This window comes from Hipposideros armiger, unplaced genomic scaffold, assembly GCF_001890085.2.
Source record: "Hipposideros armiger isolate ML-2016 unplaced genomic scaffold, ASM189008v1 scaffold_33, whole genome shotgun sequence".
NCBI lineage: Eukaryota > Metazoa > Chordata > Mammalia > Chiroptera > Hipposideridae > Hipposideros > Hipposideros armiger.
Window position 1 is genome coordinate 4,071,996 of NW_017731383.1, and position 23,316 is coordinate 4,095,311.

The 23,316-nt window shown below is 42.6% G+C and overlaps 2 protein-coding genes across 10 annotated transcripts in view; both read left to right on the forward strand.

Moving 5' to 3' along the window:
• The first annotated feature begins 60 nt into the window (after nt 1-60).
• Nucleotides 61-20,362, forward strand: PMS2 (PMS1 homolog 2, mismatch repair system component). 4 transcript variants are annotated; one of them, XM_019637431.1, is made up of 16 exons: nt 61-166; nt 1,689-1,828; nt 2,494-2,580; nt 2,751-2,853; nt 3,604-3,787; nt 5,328-5,495; nt 5,941-6,038; nt 7,070-7,169; nt 8,290-8,374; nt 9,431-9,586; nt 12,104-12,971; nt 14,850-15,017; nt 16,820-16,920; nt 17,136-17,305; nt 20,022-20,165; nt 20,265-20,362. In XM_019637431.1, exons 1-16 carry the CDS (start codon nt 144-146, stop codon nt 20,346-20,348), a joined length of 2,679 nt encoding a protein of 892 aa, XP_019492976.1. In that variant the 5' UTR covers nt 61-143; the 3' UTR covers nt 20,349-20,362. The 4 variants fall into 4 exon arrangements, with proteins under 4 accessions (XP_019492976.1, XP_019492978.1, XP_019492979.1 ...); XM_019637433.1 differs by lacking the exons at nt 20,022-20,165; nt 20,265-20,362 and adding exons at nt 18,329-18,410; nt 18,775-18,898; XM_019637434.1 differs by lacking the exon at nt 20,022-20,165 and having other exon boundaries at nt 20,222-20,354.
• Nucleotides 20,363-20,444: 82 nt separating this feature from the next.
• Nucleotides 20,445-23,316, forward strand: part of RSPH10B (radial spoke head 10 homolog B) — a 30,954-nt gene continuing 28,082 nt past the window's right edge. For all 6 annotated transcript variants that reach the window (XM_019637437.1, XM_019637435.1, XM_019637436.1 and 3 more), the window contains exons 1-2: nt 20,445-20,520; nt 21,858-22,188. In XM_019637437.1, coding sequence (XP_019492982.1) covers nt 21,935-22,188 — 254 coding nt within the window. In that variant the 5' untranslated portion in view covers nt 20,445-20,520; nt 21,858-21,934. The remainder of the gene's footprint in view (nt 20,521-21,857; nt 22,189-23,316) is intronic.

Below are 23,316 nucleotides of genomic sequence, written 5' to 3' on the forward strand. Positions count from 1 at the left end.
GAGGGGAACCGTTTTTTCCGCCCCATCCGGAAGGGGCGGGTCACAGTTGTAGAAGCAGCCAATGGGAGGCCGGAAGGCGGGGCACCCGTGGGACCCGCGGCGGGAACTGTCGCGAATCCTGAGGAGGGTTACGCTCTGGATCCATGGAGCCGGCTCAGGGGCCGAGGTGAGCGGTGCTTGCGGTCTCCCCTCGCGGTCGCCCTCTCTAAGGCCCACGGCGTTCCAGAACCTTGCAAAGTTGGAGAAATTGGTCACGGCGCTTGGCTAGCCCGCGGCACGCAGGCCCGGGAGCGGGCTCCTCAACGCTCCCCTGACCCACTGCCACTCTGGGTGCACTTTGAGGTCAGGATGGGCGGGGGATTCGGCCCGTTCCCAGGCAGGCTGTGCCCAGACGCCGTCTCACGTCCATGGAACTGAAGCCGGGCATGAAATCCCAGTAGACTGAATTCATTTCCTTTTTACCTGGTTTTTCTCTTTTTGCGAGAGAGAGAAAAAAAAAGGGTCATTTTGGGGAGGCTTCAAAGCACATGCTAATTGGCATAGATTCCGTTTTTTAAAAAATGGAGTACTTCTGTATCTCCTTGAGTATGCGATTACTGGCTAGTAAGCTACACCGAATTCGGGACAGCGAATTACCTGCAGGCTCTGTTGTATTCTGTGTCGGATTCCTGAACCCAAATTCGCTCTGTTTAAATGTTTTATCCCCACCCCGCAAAATAAATATTAGAAGTGGACCTGTAGCCTGTGGCTCTTGTGTTCTATTACACCCAAGTTATCAATTAAGCCATTTCCTAGAAATTACTAAATTGATGAACATATGGAATGCATTCTTGGGGTGAACAGGAGTTTGCCAGACAGACGAGGGAGTGGGGAGCAGCCTAGACTAGACAGAGGCCTAATGACAAGGTGCAGTGTCTGAAAGAGCTTATGATTTTCAGAAAACAGTGTTTGCTATGACTAGTAGGGGACTTGTTGAAGGGAGGATTAGAGAGAATTAGAAAATAAAGTAGATTGGGTCCAATTATGACTAGATTTTAAACTTCGAATAGCAGACAGTGGAATGCTAATAAGTTTTTCCGCAGAAAAATCATTTGACCAGATTTGCGATTTCTAAAGTAACTGGTAGCATGGAGGATGGATTGGAGTAGGGAGAAAGGGGAGAGGTACAGCCCAAACTTTGAGGGCCTTTGCTGAGGCAGCAGCTGGCAGCCTGGATTTGGAGTGGGGAGTCAAAAGGCAACTGTGGGAATAGTTACATAACTGGTACCCAGTTTGCAAGATTGTTTTGACTTTGACATAAACACTATGTATTTCCTAGCATGCTCTTGGTTTTCAAATTGTGTCAGAAATGTTGCTTTCCTCTTTAAGAAAACAGATCCCATTGTTGCAAGATTATTGACCCGTAGCTTGAGGGGTACATGTGTGTCTCCTCTAGGTAGATCCCAGTATAATTAGATTTTAAAATATTGCATTTGAAGTACCTATGCAGATGATTTTTTGAAAGATATTTAAGAAATGTAAAACAACATTTAATATTTATAAGTGTAATAAATGTGTATGTTTACATAATAAATGAACATGTTAGGCCTATTGACAGTTAGCAGAGATGAATCATTTCCCATAATTAAAAACAGAATGAAAATAAATAAATACAGACGTGCTTTGTTTCTTGTAACTGGTTTCTTTAGTACAGAACTTGCTAAGTCCATCAAACCTATCGATGGGAGATCGGTCCATCAGATTTGTTCTGGACAAGTGGTGCTGAGTCTAAGCTCTGCTGTGAAGGAGCTGGTAGAAAATAGTGTGGATGCCGGTGCCACTAATATTGGTAAGTTTGGGAGACTTAGGCCACAAGAAATAACTAGTTTATGGTATTTTACTCAAGAAACATTTGCTCCTGTAATAAGACAAGTGTTAGTATACTGAGAAATTTTTAAAACAAATTTAGTTATTAAAATTAGTTATTACATTTATTAATAAAATAAATTATGTGCCTAGTACTTAGCTAGGTGGTAATAATAATAGTTATTATTAGTTAACTTATTGTGTTCTTATTACGTGCTAGGCAGGCATTGTGCTAAGGACTATAGATAGGATACTTTAATCTGCAGAATAATGTTAGGAGATAGGAATTATTACTGTTATTACTATTGTTATCAATTATCTTTACAAATGAGGAAATTAAGACACAGAGAATTGACTTTTTTTGACGTTATAAAGCTAGTAAAATGTGATCCCAGGAAGTCTGATGCCAGAGTCTGTTCTCTTTGTTAAAATTATCCTTTTGAAAGAAAGGAAGTGAAAACAAAACTATTTTATTAGGGCTAGTAAATAGCCAAGAAGGACTTTAAAAAATAAAATATATAAAACAATAATGCATTTAAATAAATACAGTTATGACTCAAATTTCCATGATGTACGTTATAAATACTTCAGTGTAGAGGCTTTTACATGGATCAATTCTTTGAGAAATAAATATTTTAAACTTTTTAGATCTCAGGCTTAAAGACTATGGGGTGGATCTCATTGAAGTTTCAGACAATGGATGCGGGGTAGAAGAAGAAAACTTTGAAGGCTTAAGTAAGTTGAATTTTTCTAATCCTATTTTTAAATATTTGGGCAAAATATCTCAAAATTTTGAGTAAACATGAAAACAGCTTTTTAAAACCAGTTGCTTTGGTAGGTATTGTGTATATTCATTGCTATACCACTTGCGATGTCCTGGGCCTCACTTTACACCTCTCTTTCAGCTCTGAAACATCACACTTCTAAGATTCAAGAGTTTGCTGACCTAACTCAGGTTGAAACTTTTGGCTTTCGGGGGGAAGCTCTGAGCTCACTTTGTGCACTGAGGTGATGCAATATTTTTCTCCACTAACTTGACCCCTTCTAAAAATCTCTCTGAAAATTAAAAAGTATGGTTAGAATCATGGTTTACACTCTTCTATCCGAATGTTGCTCACTTCTCACTTCTGCATTCTGTTTTATTATTACCAATCCAAGTAGTAAAGCCTCTGAAATATAAGCAATGAATGAATGAACCAAAGCAAATAGTATTGTAAAAAAATTGTTACCCTTATTAAAGCAGTAATTTCTCTGTTTTAATATGTAGATAAGAAATTATAGATGCTCTTGGTTTTAATTGATTTCAATGTTTAGGGAAAAAATTTAACCGAAGCACTTACTGAATTACACAAGAGTCTAAATTTTTATAAATAGCTACTTATATTTTTGAACTGTAATATCTTTTGGACCCTTTTTAAAATTTTTGTCAGAACACTAGTAACAAAACTGGGAAATAAGCCTTTATTCAAGAATATAAATCTTGAGATCTTTTATTGTTTTGCAGTTCAACCAAAAAAACAAATAGCAAAGCTTTTGTCAAAGCAAAGCTTTTCCAGAACTCTCTGTCTCACTATTTATTAGGGACCAAGCCTTTGATTTTATGATGACTCCTCTCCTGTTTGAACTCTCTTGATGATCTCAGAGGGATCATCGTCTCTTATGAGAGTTTTGAGAGAACAGAAGTGAGAAAGTGAGCGTGTGGTGTCCAGCACCCGTGTGTGTCTCACTGACCATGCCATGCCCGCCATTCTCTTCCAGTGATGTCACTATTTCTACTTGCCACTCATCTGCAAAGGTTGGGACTCGACTGGTGTTTGATCACAATGGGAAAATCGTCCAGAAAAGCCCCTGCCCACGACCCAGAGGGACGACAGTCAGCGTGCACCAGTTATTTTATAGGCTACCTGTGCGCCACAAGGAGTTTCAAAGGAATATTAAAAAGGTATGGCGAAACTAGACCGCAGCTCCCGAGAGCACTGGGAGTGTGATGTACATGTGCTGTGAAGGGCCTATTAGAGTGGGTTACTCCGCTGGATTCTCTCCCCTTGAGTGTTTGAGATGTGCTGGGCTTAACTTGAGGATGATTTACCCTTTTCTTTTCTTGAAAAGAATTACCAGATCATGTTTATGAGGTATTCTAATATGGGACATGGGTCCTTGAAGAAATAACATTATTTTTGATTCTATCTTTATTTTTTAATGAGATCATTTTTTCTTGGTTTTCTGAAAAATGAATTATTACAACTTTTAGGAATTTGAATGAAAATGAAATAGCTAAATGCATGATAAAATTGTTGTGTTTAAGAAGCATTTATAAACTCGATATATATGTATATGTGTGTGTGTTTTGTAAAAACAAAGCAACTGGCCTAAGTATACATAGGAAAAAGGCTAGAAGAGTGGATACATGAATGTGCTTTTTGGTGTGTTCTTGTGGTTTTCTGTTTTGTACATGTAGTTTTTATAATAAAAAAAGTTACTTATGCATATGCAGCTAAAAACATGCAGCAAAAAAACTTTCTTGTAAAGCAATTTGTGCTATTTATAACTTGATTAAATTAAAAAATATATTTACTATGGAGGAAACTTTAAAATCTTTTAAGTATTTTTTATTTAAAAATTAAATTTTTTTGTGTAGAGAAAATTTATTATTATTATTAATTTTGTATCTCATGGTAAAAAAATAATGCCTCAAAAAATATAGGCCTGAAGAACTGTACTTGCCAGAGTTTGCCACTCTTAACAGTTTGACGTATGTCTTTCCAGACTCTTCATAGTTTGATGTATTTCTAAATCTTGAAAATAATTTCAAGATAAATTAATTAATATGATGAAATCAAGTAATACAGAAAATGAAACATTTAAGTAATATAGAATTTATATCGTAGAATGTTATTGTCTCTGCCTACCCCCCAGAATTAGATTTATATCCTTTAGACTTTAAGTGTATCTATACATGTATATCTAATCTTTATGCATGTTTCTATTTTTTGAATAATTAGGATCGTATTATATATACTGTTCTATAACTTGACTTTTTATATAGTATATTGTAGATATCTTCTTCTTTGTCCTTCTGCCATTATATGGATATACCACAGTTAATTAACCCCTTGTTGATGGTGGCTGGGATCGTTTCTAATTTTTCACAATTACAAATTGTCTCAGTGAATATTTTTGTGATATATCTTTTGACTGTGCCATCCTTCCACAAGGACGTATGTCTGGAGAAGGGATTACAAGGTCAAAGGGAATTAGCTTTTGATTTTTATAGCAGTGAGAGAATTGTGATTAAGGACCTCAGCCTCCGAGGTCCCTTTTATTATTTTGTAGGGAGAGGCGATTCACGGTCATTCTGTCAGGAATAATTCACCTTATTTGTGAGATGATACGAGAAGTTTAAAGTGAATGTTACAACTTGAATCACATAATTCTTGTAAGATTAAATAATGTGGAGTCTTGCGTTTGTATTTTTTAAACAGGAGTTTGCCAAAATGGTCCAGGTCTTCCATGCATACTGTATCATCTCAGTAGGCGTCCGTGTAAGTTGCACCAATCAGGTTGGACAAGGAAAACGACAGCCTGTGGTTGGCACGAGTGGAAGCTCCAGCATAAAGGAAAACATTGGCTCTGTGTTTGGGCAGAAACAGGTAGTGGCTGCCAGTTATCTAAAAACATTGTATTGCTCTAGTGGTTACGGCAGGTTTCGATTGTCCTTTCCAATAGAGTGGAGAATAAAATCCAAGAATTGATTTTTTTATTAGGTGCTTATTCATAAAAATCAGTGTTGAAAGCTCAACATTTTTATTTTATTCTTTCAGAGAATAAAATGACACTTTTATTCTGACAAAAATATAAAGCATTGTGGGCAATATATTGATGCTAACAAGTAGGAGCTCAAATGTTTCATCTTTGTAATGAAAAATCAAAATCATTATAGTACTTCAAAAAGCAGCTTTCGAGATTCCTTGTGCTGTTAATGTGGAGAGTTGACTCGGAAAGAAAACACACAAAAACCCTCGTTGTATCTTTCCTTCTGAGATTGGGTCCATTCTATCTCTGTTAGGAAGTAACTGAATCTTGGTTTCTTTTTAGTTGCAAAGCCTCATTCCTTTTGTTCAGCTGCCCCCTAGTGACAGCGCCTGTGAAGAGTTCGGGCTGAGCTGCTCTGATTCTCTTCATAATCTGTTTCGGTGAGTAGATTGCTGCCAGGAAAATGACAATCAAACATTTTTTTCTTGAGTCTTTTGTTTTTAAAGATAGTGACTTAAGGCTTTCAGTTTCTTAGGCCCATTATAAACCTGTAGGCAGTATTATGCTGAGAAACAGGATTTATATAAAGGAGTCACTTACTTAATTCAGACAATAGTCTGCGTAAATGGTGCATTTTAGGGGGTTTCAATTGAATTAGTCTTTGTAGTAAAGGCTCTGTTTAGTGAACAATTAGAATAACTTTAAAAAATTATTTTCTGTATAATGTTTCACTTTATTGGGATCTGGCAGAGAGCAGCAGAAGCTGTGTTTCCCTTAGTTCATGCCTTACCCTAAGTTCAGTTCAGCATCATTCCTTTTAGTGTAAGAAAAATAGACATTTTCCATAAGCGGGATTGGGCCTGGGACGGTCCATACTGCTTACCCTGCCTCCACTTGCCTTTGGCTTATGCCTGAGATTAAAGATGGGGATTCATTTCTTTATGTTAAGGTATTGTTCTCATGGAAACACAAAGAGCCCTGAGGTGGATCCCAGGTGGAATAAGCACTTTACCAACACCTCAGTAGATTCAAGTTTGCTAACTGAGAACAGATTCTAAACGGACAGGGAATGTGGGCAAAGATGCTGATGACAAGTGGTTGGATATCCTGGACAGCTGGTGGGGACAGCACGAAGGCTCTGGGATTTGAGTTTAGGGTGAGACTCACGCCTTTCCTGGAGGCCAAGGATTTAACAGGGAAGGTGAGAGAAGAGCTGAAGCAAATTGTTGTGAATCCACAGCATTGCCCGGGGTGGATTTGCTCCACAGGAGCTGTAGAGCCTTCCAGAAGGTCTGTGTTCTTTTTATGATTCATCGAGTGGAACACAGATGCACATTAACTGAAATGTCAGTACGTCTTAGCGCGTCACCAGGTGTTACGCTTTTATTTCTTTTTCTTTTAACAATGTGCCTACGATATGTGTTTCTAATCCTTTTCACTCTGGACCCCTGCCCTTGTTAACACTGAACAGTATCTCAGGTTTCATTTCTCAATGTACCCACGGTGTTGGAAGGAGTTCAACAGACAGACAGTTTTTCTTTATCAATCGACGGCCTTGTGACCCAGCAAAGGTATTTAAAATGTTTTTAATACTGTTTCTGACACAGGCAATTTACATGGAACTTAGGACTTTGATTCCGAAACATAACTTATTGTAGGGATTTAGAAAAGTCTACCATATAGTTTTGTGTGTGTGTGTGTGTGTGTGTGTGTGTGTGTGTGTGTGTGTACATACACATTAATAACCAATATATTTATTATCATAAAAATTAACACTATTTGAAGAGAGTAAACATTTCAAAACATTCACCATCATCTAGACTTTTCAGTATAGACACACATATACTTCTGTATTTTCTCTTCCTTCTGTCCATTTTCCAGGAAAATAAGGGCCCAGATTACTTCTGTCTCAAACTGAAACCGATCATCTTGATAGGGTTACATGGGTATTTAATGGTTCAGTTTTGACTTTGTACCTTCAGCAGCATTGTACCTTAGTAAGCTTTTCTGTTTTCCAGTAATACATTGTTCAGTGAACCATATCTACCCAGATATGATTCAACCTCTACATTTTTTTTTTTTTTTTTTTTTTTAGCTGAGCCATCCTGCCACCTGTTGGCAGCTCAGCGGCTGCTCAGCTCGGGCGGAACTCGAACCGCTGTTGCTCAGAGCTCAAACTCTTGAGCAAGCTCTTAACCAACTGAGCCACTCGTCCGGCCCTAACCTCTACATTTTTAACCTATATTGTACTTAGTGTGATTTTATAGTTTATCTTCAATGCCATTTAAAAATCTCATCATAAAGTCATATAAATACATTTCTACGTACATTTCAATGTGTTTTATGCGCATTTAAACTGCACCTGCATCATTTTGGCATTTCTTCAAGAGCATCTTTAGATGGGAAAAAGATTCGGTTTAGGAATCTGTGATTAAAAATGTCCCTTTGAGGGGCACAAGGAAACTTTTTTGGGTGATGTTTATATTCATTCTCTTGATTGTAATCTTACTGATCTCGATCATAAACATATCAAATTGTATACTTTATATATGTGTAATTTATTGCAGGCCAATTATACCTCAATAAAGCTGTTAAAAATTTATCCCTTTAGTGGTTGGGTAGAATAGCATGTTGTTAGAGTACTGGGGGAAGGGAATATTTATTTTTTTCTAATCTTTGTTTTGTATATAGGTTTCCAGACTTGTGAACGAGGTCTATCACATGTATAATCGACATCAATACCCATTTGTTGTTCTTAACATTTCTGTTGATTCAGGTAAGTTCCACTGAGATGTCAATAAAATTGGGGACTTACTCCTAAAACAACAGAACAAAATTATGAAGCTCTGATATGACTGGAAAGAGATGTAGTAACAATGAATGGAGATGTATTTTCTTTTTACAGACTTCTATTTTTTTTATACAGATTTTCCTGCTTTCTACTTGAAACTATGTTAATTGTATTATTAGAAAAATGTGACTTTTTCATGGCATCTAAGGGAGAAAATAGACTGAATGTTCTTCCTGATTTTGAAAATAATGCATTTCATTTTTTTTTCTGATTGTTAAAATTCTGGTTTGTTGTTATCTAGTATTTTTTTTAGGTACTTAGCAATACATATGTGCACACCTTAAAAATATATATATAATGATACACACACACATACATACACATCTATATCCTTTGGGGTGAGAAAATAATTTTGGGTAATTTTGTATAGTACTCTTTATCTTTAGACGTGAACATTTTCCATGTCATTAAAAATTATTCAGAAACATGAGTTTAATAGCTGCATTCATTATATTTCAATGTATGGATATATCTTAATTTTGAACTTTTTTATTTTTAATTATTTAAGTTGTTTTCAGTGTTTGGAAATTTAAATACTGCCCTTATAGTTAAATCATTATCTTTGATTATTTCCTTAAGATAAATTCCTAGAATTAGAATCACTGAGTCAGTCAGTATGATTGTGTTATACCAATTTACACATCCACCAATAAAGTGCTCGGTATTATTATTTTTAACCAAATTCAGTAATTGATAAAATGACATCTTATTTTAGTTTGCAGTTTTATTATACATTTTCATATGTTTATTTGCTCTTTTTCTTTTGTAATTTACCCACTGAAATCCTTGCATATTTTACCTGTTTAGAAAATTATTCATCTTTTCCATGTTTATTTGAAAGAGTACATTTTATAGTTTATGAATAATAAACTATTAATAGTACTTTTCCAAAGTACAAGTGAATAAAATAGGAGGCAGGGAAATTTCTTTTTGTCAGAGGTGAATTTAAACACAGTAAGTGTCCTTTCTCTTTTGCTTTAGAATGTGTTGATATAAATGTAACTCCGGATAAAAGGCAAATTTTACTACAAGAGGAGAAACTTTTGTTGGCTGTTTTAAAGACGTCTTTGATGGGGATGTTCGATAGTGACGCCCACAAACTCAATGTGAGTCAGCGGCCACTGTTGGACGTTGAAGGTGAGACAAGCACAGGCATATAAACAGCTTCTCAAACGTTGTGATGCTGCCCTTAGTGTTTTTGACGTGAAGTAAAGTACCTGCTGGATAGAAAGGACGTATCACACTGCAGATTTGAGGTAATCTGTTTAAAACGAGACAGCAAACATGTTCAGTACACAGGGATGTGCTCTTAGCACGACTCACTGATTGCTGCAAGCCTCTTGTTAATTTCCAGAGTTCTGAAAAAGTTGATTTTGACAGCTCTTGCCAGTTTTTTTATTCCTTTTATGGAGGAGGGAATTTTTGGAGGCCGTTACCCTCAGTCACCCCTGTGCATTCTTCACTGAGTGTCATGTTGAAATGAGAGTTGCCACAAAGCTGATCTGACATCTGTGATGATACGTGTACACAGTCATTATTTACCTGGCTGTAATTTATCAGCCGTTTACTTAAGTAGTTAGTTTTATTCTTTTTTTTTTTAAGATTTTATTGGGGAATTGGGGGGAGGGGAACAGTGTTGGGGAATCGGGGAAGGGGAACAGACAGGTAGACAAATTGCTGTTTTTGTTCTTCAGTCTAGTTGTGGAGGACGTCGCTTCACTGGCCCATGTTGGTATGATCATTGTGCTCTTCCCGGGTGAGGCAATCGGTCACTGGTCATTGGTTGGCCGCTTATAGCGGTTCCCGGTAGCTCACACCGGCTACCAGCCACTCACGCTGGCTACCAGCCACTCACTTAGCTCACAGCAGCCTACGCCGTCACCCGCGACTCAGCAGCCCAGCTCCAGGTCGAGCTGTTGTTCACCATCTTAGCTGTAGAGGGCAGTGTCGCTGGCCCTCAATGTGGGATCCAAACCGCAGCCCTGCTGCTCAGAGCTGGTGCTCCCAAGCGAGCTCTTAACCAGATGAGCCACTCGGCCGGCCCGTTAGTTTTATTCTTATTTGTCCAAACCAAGTGCCTCCGGGACTTCTGGGAGGGGGGCCATAGCTGAGCCCCAGCTGCCTCCCTTGGTGGAGGGGAGAGTTGCTTGGCCATTACCCCGTCTGGCGGCCAGACCCATTCCTTGGGGTGGATGCTATTTTTAAGGCAACCTGCTCCTGATTTCCGTGTCTGGATGGGTAGAGATGGAGGTGGTGGGTGCCCATCATTGTGCCCTCAGAGATGGGAAAAGACAGAGCTGCTGAGGAAGCTGCAACACAAGGCTGGTGGAAAGCCAGGGTGACACAGAGCATTGCTCCCAGCGAGAGGAAATTGCTGTGGGATGAGGCTTTGTAAACTGAGGGTACCGAGAGCCACAAGCTGGGGTTTGAGAGGCGGTGCGGGACACAGAGCCGCTCGGTCCTGGCATTGCCTAACAGCCCGAGGTTTGGGAGGGTGCGATTTGGAAGACAGCGGGGTTGGCTCTCGTAAAGTGCCACGTTGGGCAGTTTTGATAGTCAAAGGACCTGGTGGGGGCAGAAAGCTCCCGAGGGCTGGGGTGGGAGAGGAGCTCGCGGACACTGACCTGAATGTGGCCGACCTATTGACTTAGACGTGGCAGGGCCCACATCTTCCCTGGCCCATCTCTGCCCAGGATGTCATGGATGTGTATGTGGGGTGGGATGGAAGATGGTGGTAGCCCACATCTTTGTGGCATGGCTGGTGCTGGCATGTCTGAGCTCACTCACAGACACTTTACCAGAGACTCTGCCACATAAAGAAACTGCTCAACCTGTCTGCGTCTTGCAGCATAGCTGAATCAGTGCCCTTCGTTCAGCTATTTTATTGAAGTGTAACAATTCACACACACACACATCAGACATGTATGTCTTATCAGTGTATCAGCCCTGAGGTCAAGAACTAGCACCCACAGAGCCCCTTGGACCCCCCTTTCATACAGTAACCCCATTTTCCTGACTTCTAACACCATAGACTCGTTTAATCTGTTTTTAATTTGAAGCTATCTAGTCTGTATGTTTTTGCAATTTGTTTTTTTCTCTCAATATTTTGTGAGATTCATCCAAGTCTCGTGTGGCAATGCATTCATTTATTCATTCTTTCTCATTGCTGTATGGTATTCCACGGTATTTAAAACTGCAGTTGATTTGGGGACATTTGGTTGTTTCCAGTATTGGGCTGTAATGAATAACGCCATTGTGGACACCCCCATCCACGGCTTTGGTGAGCACAGGGAGGCATTTCTGACAGGACAAGCGATGCTGGGCTGCAGGCGTGCTTATGTTTAGGAGATGCTCCCAGAGAGTTTTACAAAGCAGCTGTACCAGTCTCACTCCCACCAGCAGGACTTAAGCATTCCGTTTGATCCTTATCCTTGTGAACATTTGTGGGTTTTCTTAACTCTACCCGTTCTGGTGAGTACATCGTAGCATCATACTGCGGTTTTAATTTGCATCCCTTTATGATGAACGTAGAACAGTTTTCATATGTTCGGTTAGCCATTCAGATCTCCTCTTGTGAACTGCCTGTTCACACCACAGCACTCTCTTATTCCGTTTCAGGACAGTCCCTAATTCTCTCTGTTCACATCTACTTAGGTCACTTCATAAAAACGCCTTCGGCAGAAGTGGAAAAACCTCTGCCAGAGAAGCAGGGTCACCCCACTTCGTTCAGGACTCGAGGAGAAGAGAAAAGGGCCGTGACCATTTCGAGACTGAGAGAGGCCTTTTCTCTTCATCACACAGCAGAGAACAAGCCTCGGGGCCTGAAGTCTGCTGAGCTGAGACGGGTTTCCCCGAGACAGAAAAGCAGCGCGCTGCCTCCCAGCCCTCCAGACCGCCCCCACCCCCAGAAGCCCACCTGTGGCCCAGGCTCCTCGGACCCTCCGGAAGAGGTGGTAGTGTCGGATAAGGGCGGAGCTGAGGTGGAGAAGGATTCGGGGCATAACAGCGCTCCAGCCAGCTCAGAGGAAGGGTTCAGCACCCCAGAAGTGGGCAGTCACTCCAGCAGTGGCCGAGCAGCAAGCTCCCTGGAAGACAGGTTTTCACAAGAAAACGTGGAGTCTTGTGAGAAGTTACCTGAAACTGACCTCTGTTTTCCAGACACAAAATGTGGTATAGACCAAGAAGATAGAGGACATAAATTTAGAGTTTTGCCCCAGCCAACTGATCTCTCTGCCTCAAAAAGCAAGCGTTTTAAAAAAGAAGGAAGGCCTTTAAATTCTGACATCCCTCAAGAGTGGGCTGATACTCAGAACGCGGCAGCGTTTCAGGTTGATGTCGCTATTAAAATTAAGAAGAAAATAGTACCCCTTGACTTTTCTATGAGTTCTTTGGCGAAACGAATAAAGCAGTTCTGTCACCAAGAACAGCAAAGAGAAGGTGAACGGAATTATAGGAAGTTCAGAGCAAAGATTTGCCCGGGAGAAAACCAGGCAGCAGAAGATGAACTCAGAAAAGAGATAAGGTAAACGTTTTTCTTATGAGTATTTCTGCTCGTTTGGGTGAGCTGCTGTGGGAGCCAGAGGCTGACCCTCCCGGCTCCCCCAGGCGTCTCCGAGGGTAGTTTGCTCTGCTGTGGCCGCATCCTAGAGCTTGGGGCCGGCTGTGGCTGTGCCTGGGCACCAGGGTCTCGCCCTCTGGCTCCTGCCACCTGTCAGGGTGGTCCCACCTGGGGTCTTCCCGACTCCATGGACGTGACATGTCCCAGAGCGACAGACCTGCAAGGGCCTCTCTCTCTCCCCTCCCTGCTTTCTCCTTTCCTTCTTGTTGCTGCCTTTTGAAGATTGTAAATTTGGAATCAGTTTCGATTCCATAAATTGGTCATTAGCTGTACCAATGCACCTTTGGCAAGGTTTTCTCCATTCACCAACTTCTTCTCATCCCCTCTCACATTGTCTTTAAAGTACTCTTTTAACATGCAGTTCTGGCGCCTGAAACATTTCAAGGATTTTTTTCCTTAGATTTTCTTAGCATGTCCTTTCCATCAGTCCAAATGAATCAATGCTTTCTCTTTGATTTCATGCCTCTCCCTGAAGTTTTCAGCCCACAGTGACTTTTCCCTGCAAGGAATTCATGGCAGTTTTGGTGGATATTGCTGTTTTCCCATTTTTCATTTTAAGGTGTATTAGGAAAAATTGTAACACAAGTCAAACCTGTGATTTCAGGATTGCATAGCATAAGGCTAAGTGAAAAAGGGAGTAAGTTTAAAGAAAAATGGTAATACAGGTAGTAGAAAACACTGCCACTTTTTTTCACAATAATCATGTACAACATTGTAACTTACTAAAATGTTGAATTCTTTTGAAATACTTAACTTTTATCTTTTTAAACTTTGTCTTGCCATTTACTGAAATGTACTATATCCTGTACACAGTGCAACTTGGTAATTACATTGAACTTTCATAGCACTTGTAGTCTGGGCCACACAGGCTTTGCTTAATTTAGATTATAAGTTCTTCAACAATGAGTATTATGTTATATAATTCCTTTGATATTCATAGTGCCTCGCTCACATCGAGAAAGATCTTCAGGAAACAGTTCCTTTAAAAAGTGTGTAATTAATGGAAGCAAACGTCTTTTGGATGTGATTTGGGGACCTTGAACTTGGATCCGGTGAAGAGAGCCACGTTCCTTCAGACACACGCATATGCTCACACACACAATCATAGAAAGTATGAGCTTGATCTGGAAAGACGCATAACATGCCCCAAACCAAAGCTAGTTATCCTTTTTTTTTAAAGATTTTTATTGGGGAATTGGGGGATAGGAATAGCGCTGGGGAATCGGGGAAGGGGAGCAGACAAGTTGCTGTCCTTTTGTTCTTCAGTCTAGTTGTGGAGGACGTTGCTTCACTGGCCCAAGTTGGCACCATCATTGCGCTCTTCCCGGGCGAGGCAGATCAGTCGCCGGCTTCTGGATGGCCGCTCACGCTGGCTGCTGGCCACTCACGCTGGCTGCTGGCTACACACGGCAACCCACTGCAGCAGGGGCTGCAGCCTACACAGTTGCGGGTGACTCACGGCAGCCCAGCTCCAGGTCGAGCTGTTGTTCAGCATCTTAGCTGTAGAGGGCAGTGTCACTGGCCCTCACATGTGGGATCCAAACTGGCATCCCAAGCCAGCTCTTAACCAATGCGCCACTCCGCCGGCCCAAAGCTGGAGATCCTTTATCTTTGGATTCTTTTAGCCCTCTCAGTGAGTGAAATTAACTGTGATTTTTTGCAGTAGAGATTTTAATTAATTCAACAAACATGTATGGATGATCTGTTATTATGGTGCTTGAAATTTTTCATCAGAAAAATAATCTTTTAAAATGTCTCATAATTCACATTTTCTACATGCAGTAAAACGATGTTTGCACAAATGGAAATCATTGGTCAGTTTAACTTGGGATTTATAATCACGAAATTGGACGCGGATATCTTCATAGTGGACCAGCATGCCACGGACGAGAAGTACAACTTTGAGATGTTACAACAGCACACTGTTCTCCAGGGGCAGAGGCTTATAGCGTAAGTTCATCTCAGTGCTCAGAATTATCACTGTCATTTCACCCCCCCAAGTTTAAGATCTAACAGCTTACATGTGTGTCTCTATATACAGAGGGTGCCAAAAAAATATATACACATTTTAAGAAAGGAAAGCTGTATTAAAATTGTAATACTCAATATATACCAATAACAAAAGATGAATACAAGTCACGTTTGACTTCTGCAGTGACAAGAGGTGCTCAAAGTGGTTACCATCAGCATCCAGACAGTTCTGATTATGGCGAACTACTGCTTGAGCAACGTTGACCAAAGTGTCCACTTGTATGCATTTTTTTGGCATCCCCGGTATATATTCTTTTTGCCATAAGCATCCCTACAGCAGATTTTTATACTTTTTACATAATAATTGTCATACCTGCCACTTACTGCATTCTTATGATGTGCCAGGCACTGTTGAAGCAATATACATGTATTAATTAATTCACTTAATTCCCACAAACCTTCAAGGTAGTTACTCTTACTGTCAGCATTTCACTGGTGTAAAACAGCTACCCGCAGCGAGATTCAGTAACTTGCTCAAGGTCACACAGCTGTGTTCTTGAAGTATCAAACTTTTTTTGCTATCAAAAAATGTTGATCACTGGTTGGCCAGAAAATCCTTTGGATGAAGGGCAATTTATAGTCCGTGGTACATCTAGTTACAGCACGTAGCATGTATGTGTCCGGAAAGGCAGCACTGCCTGCCTGCATCAGCCCTCAGCCATAGGAGAGCAAGTCCAGTGAGCGGTCACTGCAGGTTTGGGTATTTCTGTCTCCTTGACCAAACTGGAAGCTGACCACAGGCAGTGTGATGCTCTGTCATGTAAACTAGAAGCCTTTTCTTAAGCAGAGTTAGAAGAGGTCATGGGTTTTCACTTGGGAAATTAAACTACATAGAGAAATTAACTCAGATCCCAGCAGAAGTAGGTCCCAGCATGAAGAAATGTCCCATGAAACACTCACTCAGCTGGGCAGATACACCTCCGTTACTGAATACTTCCTCTGGAAGGTATTCATTATGTTTATTTTAGTAGGAGTAAGTGGTAATAGTAATAAGCTACCATGTAAAATTTCCTCAGAGAAACCTTCCCTGACCCCCTTCCCTTCCCAGGTCCATTCTCATTGGCTCTCTGCTCCTAGGGCACTGTGTGCCTCCTCTTCCCGAGTCTCATCGTAGCTTGTAATTGTCATTTATCTGTGCCATCAATGGCTGCCTTCTCCACTAGACAGTTACTCATGAGGGCAGAGACTGGGCCTGTGTGTTCACTACTCTGCCCCCTCCTTTAGCAATGTCCGCCTTACTAAGCAGCCAGTGAACCAGGAGGAGAGATGGCTGGATGACTGGATGGAGAGACCGATAATGCTGGCAGAGGGAGGCGCAGGAAGGCAAAACAAATGCTATGTATTGTGTTTTTAAATGCCTGTAGTGACCTAGCCCAACTTTTCAAATTGTGTTTATTGTGAGGAGGAAAAATAGCATTTTTATGTTGCATTATTATCATTAAGGAGAGGATTCAAAAAAAGACTGGGTCACTGGGGTGGGACTGCAGAGTGAGGAAAAGCAAACTCCTTTTGTCACTCCTTCTGAAACGAACTTTAAACAAAATTAAAAGGGAATTCTCAAATTTTTGTGACAGGAAAGGCACATAGCTTAGTAAAGCGTTATTCATGTTGCTTTTTGAAATGAATTCAAGGAATCATGATTTGTTTTAATTTCATTTTTGCTTTATAGCTAAATGTTTGATTTCAAGATAGGGTTTGAATTTCTCTTCTCTGCTTTTTAGACCTCAGACTCTAAACTTAACTGCTGTCAATGAAGCTGTTCTGATAGAAAATCTGGAAATATTCAGGAAGAATGGCTTTGATTTTGTTATTGATGAAAGTGGTAAGTTATTCCTTAGGAGTATAGAATTCTGTCCTTTCAGAGCTGGGAATGATCTTTGCGGTCACATAGATCAGTATATTTTATAAGAGATGAAGATGGTTCCCCCCAAAAAGCATTTTGCATCTGCCCTGTCTTTCAGATCTTCATTACAAGGGGCACTCAAACGAAACGTGTTTTCCAAATAATGGAATTTTCTCCAAATTGTATTCTTTTAGCTCCAGTCACTGAAAGGGCCAAATTGATTTCCTTACCGACGAGTAAAAACTGGACCTTTGGACCCCAGGACATAGATGAACTGATCTTTATGCTAAGTGACAGCCCCGGGGTTATGTGCCGGCCTTCCCGCGTCAGGCAGATGTTCGCCTCCAGAGCCTGTCGAAAGTCTGTAAGTAAAGGAAGCTCCTCAGCTGGGACCTGGAGGGTCAGCTGTGGTCCCCAGAAGTCGTCAGTCCCACTCCTGACCAGTCAGTGTTGTTACATGTGGCTGTGATTGGCATGGGTCATTGTGTGTGCAGAGCCTCATCACTGTCTGTCAGTATCTGCAGTCTGCTTACCTTTGACCTCTCACCCATAATTACTGCTTTCTCTACTTCCTCTTAGAGCTCTTTCATTGATCCCAGAGCAGGTAGCTAGTCATGCACATTGATTGTCTATGGACCTTATGGGTAATAACATTGGTAGATAAAGGTTTGCTGCTGCCTGCTCTGAGCGCCACCGCAGCAGGTCACACAGTCCTTTAGTCAGCAAGCACGTCACAGGGTGAAGCACTGTGAATTATTTCGCAGTTCAGATTGGTGCTGCAAAGTGGTAGCAATGGTTGGTCATTAGCCCAATGTCCATGCAGAGTAAGTGGGTCTGTATCACCTGACACATAGGAAGGGCCAGGACGTCGTTCCTTCATTTATTCAACAGATAGTCCTTGACCCCTGCTGCATGGCCTGTCCTCCTCCAGATCCTGGGGACACAGGTGCAAGCAGGTGAGGACTGGTATATAGAAGAAAGCTGACAGGTTCAGGCTTGTCGTCTCTCACCACCTGTTTCTAAGGGCCTCAGTTTCTCTGTGTTTGCTGTGGCGTCTGCTCATCTCCACGTATAGGTCAGGTAGTGATCCGTGCTATGGAGGAAAAGCAGGGCGAGGGCTACAGAGGAAGAGACAAGGAGGCAGGGCACTGAGCAGAAGCCTGAAGGGAGGGGCTGCTGAGACAAGCAAATGTTGGAGGAGAGCCCCCCGGGTCGAGGGCCCAGCCAGTCCCGAGGCCCTGACGCAGGTGCTTGCTTTATGTACTTGTGCAAGACGAAAGGGGGTGCCAGTGTGGCCCGAGGGGGGGAAGGAAGGGATGCACGTGCAGGTGCGGGCACAGGGGCCAGCGAGGACCAAATCAGGTAATGCACTTGGGTTTTTATTCAGGTGAGAGGGGAGGGCCGTGAAGCGGAGCCACGTGACCTGACATCCCTTTATAAGGAATCACTGGCTGCTGAGTGCAGACCAGGTGTGTGTGGGAGCGGGCCAAGCAGGGAAGCCAGCGTTGCAGTTTTCGAGGTGGGAAGTCGGGGCGGCTAGAATGGAGAGAGGGCTGGAGCTGACTGGTTGGATTCTGGACAGGTATGGTTGACGTCTCTAGAAAAGGTGTGCCGTTTCTAGAAAAGGTGTGCCGCTGTGAAGGAGCAAGGAGGGGCTGGATGTCACAGAAAGGTGGAGGGCTGAGATACTAGAAGGCGGGTTCTTTGGGGGAAGATGTTTCAGGGAAAGTTGTTTTTGAGTTGCAATCTCGTCCAGCCCTATCTTAGAGAAAAATACATCTGAAGGGTTACTGTTCTACTGTAAAACTTTAAACCGTTGTGTCTCATACTCAGGTGATGATTGGAACTGCTCTTAACACAAGTGAGATGAAGAAACTCATCACCCATATGGGTGAGATGAACCATCCCTGGAACTGTCCCCACGGGAGGCCGACCATGAGACACATTGCTAACCTGGATGTCATTTCTCAAAACTGACATTTCTCACTTGATACAACTATACATTTGATTGCAGATTTTTCTGTTTTGAGAGGGCAGGGTTTTAGCATTTTTTGTTTGTTTCAAAATTAACCTGCTGCTTAAAAAAAAAAATTCCCAGATTCGTTGAGAAATGGTCTTCAGCTGCAGGGAGCATTGCTTGCAGTGTTTTTGTTCTGCATTTGAGTGTGTGTGTCTGTGTTTGTGTCTGTGGTGTGAACGTGTGTACAGGCAAGGGCACATTTTGCAATAGAAGAGCACTTTGGAAGCTACTCGGGCTTCTGCTCGGCCCAGCGCATTTTACGCTGCAACGCTTAAGTCCTTAGTGATTATTAAATTTGTAGTGTTTCATTTCACAAATTAAAATATGGTCCTTTGGAGTAAGTGGTTCTCAACCCTGATACACATTAAATGTAAAGAAAAGGAATGATACAGAAAACCCAACAGGGATTCTCTGCTTGGCTGGAAGGAAATGACCAGGTGGGGCTGGGGTCACAACCTTTAAACGTTCCCCGGGGCAGCCAGGGTGGCAAAGCGCATTGCAGACAAGGGGAAATAAAAGGTTTGGATTTGTCCATAACGTTAATGCTGTGATGTGGTTTCCTTGGCATGTGAACTGCCAGATGTTCTAGTTACAGGCTCTGAGTGGTGCTGGAGGTAGAAGAATCCCTGTGTGTTTTGTCAGATAGTTTCTCATGGAATCTCGTCCCATTTGACCACTGCCAAAAATGCAAGTGAAAATGCCCTCTGTGGAGTCTGGCTCTGTGGAGAGAGGGCCTCCATTCACAAACTTGAAGTTTCTTAGCTGCAACATGACAGTAAATTAATTATTACCATGTATTGCATCAAGCACTGTGCTAGTGGCCTGTCTGCAGGGCCTCACCGAATTTTTGCAAGAACTCTGCAAACGGGTTTCTGGTAGGCAGATCCCCCAAAGATGGCTGTGTCCTAATCCCAGAACTCTTGCATATGTGACCTAAACAGCCAAAGGGGCTCTGCACATGTGACTAAAGGGAGGGCTGTGAAATGGGGAGAGGACCCTGGATTGGCTGGGAGGGCCCAATCTGTCCCGGGACTTCTTAAACCTGGGGAACCTCCTCCAGCTGCACCAGAAATGCAACGTTGCTGATTTCGAAGGTGGAGGAAAACAGGCCTCTAGAAGCTGGAAAAAGCAAGGGGATCGATTCTCCCCAGGAGCTGCCAGAAGGAACCGGCCCTGTTGGACTCCTAACTTACAGAACCATAAGGTGATAGCTTTATGTTGCTTAAACCACTAAATAAGTTTGGGGTAATTTGTTTACAGAGGCAATGGAAAACTGACTAATTATTCCTGTGTTATGGTGAAGATATCGGCTGAGAGAGGCCACGCGGCAAATAGCAGAGCTGGAGAAACCCAGGTCAGGTGCATCCAGCTCCAGGTTTCCACCTGACCTGAATCAAGGCTGAGAACCCCGTTGCACAGCTGTTTCTCTGATAAGTGTGGCGGCTCCGTTAAGAAAGGGGCGGGGCCCGCGGTTGCCTGGAGACCAACCGGCTCAGGACGCGCTGGGCCATTAACGCCTTAGTTGGATCTGGGGGAGCCCAGCAGGCGTTCGGAGCCAGGTAAGCACCCCGCGTGGGGTCCCAGCGCCCCAGGCCAGTGGTCCTGAGTGAGCTGTGATGGACGTGAGGACCAAGCAAGGCCCGCCCTTCCTCTGCCAAGCCGACCAGCCTCCTAGGACCTGAGCAGGTGCATGGTGGGCGAGCAGGGCCTTAGGAGCAGAAAGAGCGGGGAACCCCCAGGCTCAGCATGCGCACCCCTTTTGTGCTGCCTCAGGAGAGGATAAACAGTCATGAGAATACGGTGTCAAGCCAGGGAGGACAGAAAAAACAAAAACTAATAGGAAACATGCCATGAGAAACGAAGTTCGCCCTCCTTGTAGTTCGGGTTTCACTGATGCTGGCCCAGAAACGCCAGCGCCAGTCAGGGTTTAGGAGTGAGAGCAGCTTGCTCCCCGGCAGACAGTGGGTGGGCTGGGACTGACGGGGTTTGGAAGGAAGAGAGAAACAGGACCATGTTTGTGAGAGCAAAGCCTAGAGGAGGGGTTGAGCTGGCGGGTGGGGTGTCCAGAGGGTGTCATCCAGGCAGAGGAGGGCGTGCGGTGCCCTCTGCACCCTCTGGGCATGCGAAGAGGGCGCTTGCCTTGCACTCCAGGACTCATCTGTGTGTCTCACTTGATCGGCAGGAATGCTTCAGTGGGGCCAGCTTTAGAGGGCCGTGGAAGCTGAGGCTCTGGAGACCTGCCCCTCGGCTCTGACCTTGGACAAATGATTAGCACACAGTTTGTTGTCTGGCATAGAAGGCACTCGGGAGTGCTTGCCTAGGGAGTAGGCAGCCAGTGATTTCAAGTTCAAAACCAGGAAAGTGACATAAGATAATCGCTCCGTTATTATGTGCTGTATTCCACACATTAGAAATGTTTTGTGCATCAATTTATGTAATTCTTATAAGGAAACAAGGTGCCATTATTCCCATTTGCTATCTGAAGCAGACAGATATCAAGGAACTTGCTCAAGCACACAAATCAAGGGCAGTGAGGGGCCTGGGTCCAGCTCTGAGCACTGTGTGTGTCATGCTGACATATTAGGAGACAGGCTTTTAACGTAGGAATTGGTCAGCAGGTAAGATCTTAGGGGTTAAGTAGCCATTTTCCATGGGCTGGGTACCCTTCTTACCGGAACACTATTTGAAAAGAAACGGTAGATGGTGTTTCCAATTTAAAAAATTTTAGGAACAACCAATATAATATCGAGGCTGTCTTATTTTTCTAAGCTGGTGATACTTGTTAGTTGTCATTTTTTAGGCTATAGGAGAAAGAGAATGGCAGTGGGTTGGAAAGCTATCCTTGAACTACACGTGAAACCCTCAAGTATTGAGAGGCATAATTTCTATGTTTCAGATAAAACTCATCAGTGCCTTGAAACAGATTTCAAGCAACAGAATCCTCGGATGCATGTATAAAGTCTTGTAAAGGCCATGGTAAAAGAAAAGAAAAAAGACAAAAAAGGGGAGAAGTCTACCCGCTCTCCCACGTCCCTCTTGGATTATCCAGAGCTGCCCAAACAAGATGGCAATACTGCCAGACAAGAAGTGTCCTCAGGCACTATCCCACCATTGGAAATGATGCTCAATGAACTGGGCTCCAAAAGACAGTCCAGAGACGAGAAGCAGCAGGGCAAAGATGCCACTCAGTATGAAGAGCCCATACTGACCAAACTCATCGTTGAAAGGTGATCTCAACAGGCTGCATTGCCCATGTTCCCTTTTCTACCACCTTTATGCTCTGTTTTCTCTCTCTCTTCCCCACCCCCTTCTCTCTCTGTCTCCACAATTTTTTATTGTAGTTTCAGCTACCATCTTCCTAGATGGCTGTAAAAGAAAAAAAAATATGTCTTTAGCACTGTTCTCTGTCCTAGAGTTTTAGGTTCAAATGGTGAACCCTCCACTGGACATCACCCACTGGACTTGAAACGCTGTGTCCCAAAGCAAAGATCACAGGACTTGAAACAGGATGAACTGGATTTGAGTCTTAGCCCTATGACATCAACGCTATCACTGACCTTTTCCTAACTGGGGAAAATAAATAAGAATACACACCTTAGAACATTCTGCTAATGTTGCTCCTTCTCTCCCAGCCACTGGCTTCTCCGTTGGTCCCTCTTCCTGTAAGGCACCCCATTTGCTTGCATAGCGAGGCTTGAGATTGTAGAGCCCACCCCCCTCCTTCCCTGTGCACTTCCGTATTTCTTTCCTCTGTGTTTCTCATTGGTCATTTTCTCTAGGCGTAGACTCTTCATTTCCTCTTGACTGGGCTATAACATTACTTAGAATTTTTAAAGAAATGATTTTTTTTATCGAATACCTGAATTTTTATCAAATACCTTTCTGGCATCTTGACATAAACATTTTTCTTCTTCTTTCGTTTACTGATGTAATGAATTATGTGTATAGATTTTCTAATGTTTAATCTTCCCTGGATTCTTGGAATAAGCTCAATGTGGTCCTGGCTGTCACAGCCTCATTTGTTTTCCCCTCGCTTACCTCAGAGCCTAGGAATGAGCTAGGTGACAAATCGCACATCATCCACTGGGCTCTGAACCTAAACCCTGGGCACTGTTCCTGGCTCCCCTGCCCTGAAAACCAGCACATCAGCAAGCCCCATTGGCTCTATGTCCAGAATATTATCTGCATTTAAAAAAATTATTGTAGTAAAATACACATAGCATAAAATGTTACTATTTTAACCATTTTAAGTGTACGTTTCAGGGGCTTTAAGTACACTTGCCATGTTGGACAACCATCACTACCACCCACTTCAGCACCGTTTCATCCTCCTGAAGGGAAGCTGCCCAGAATAG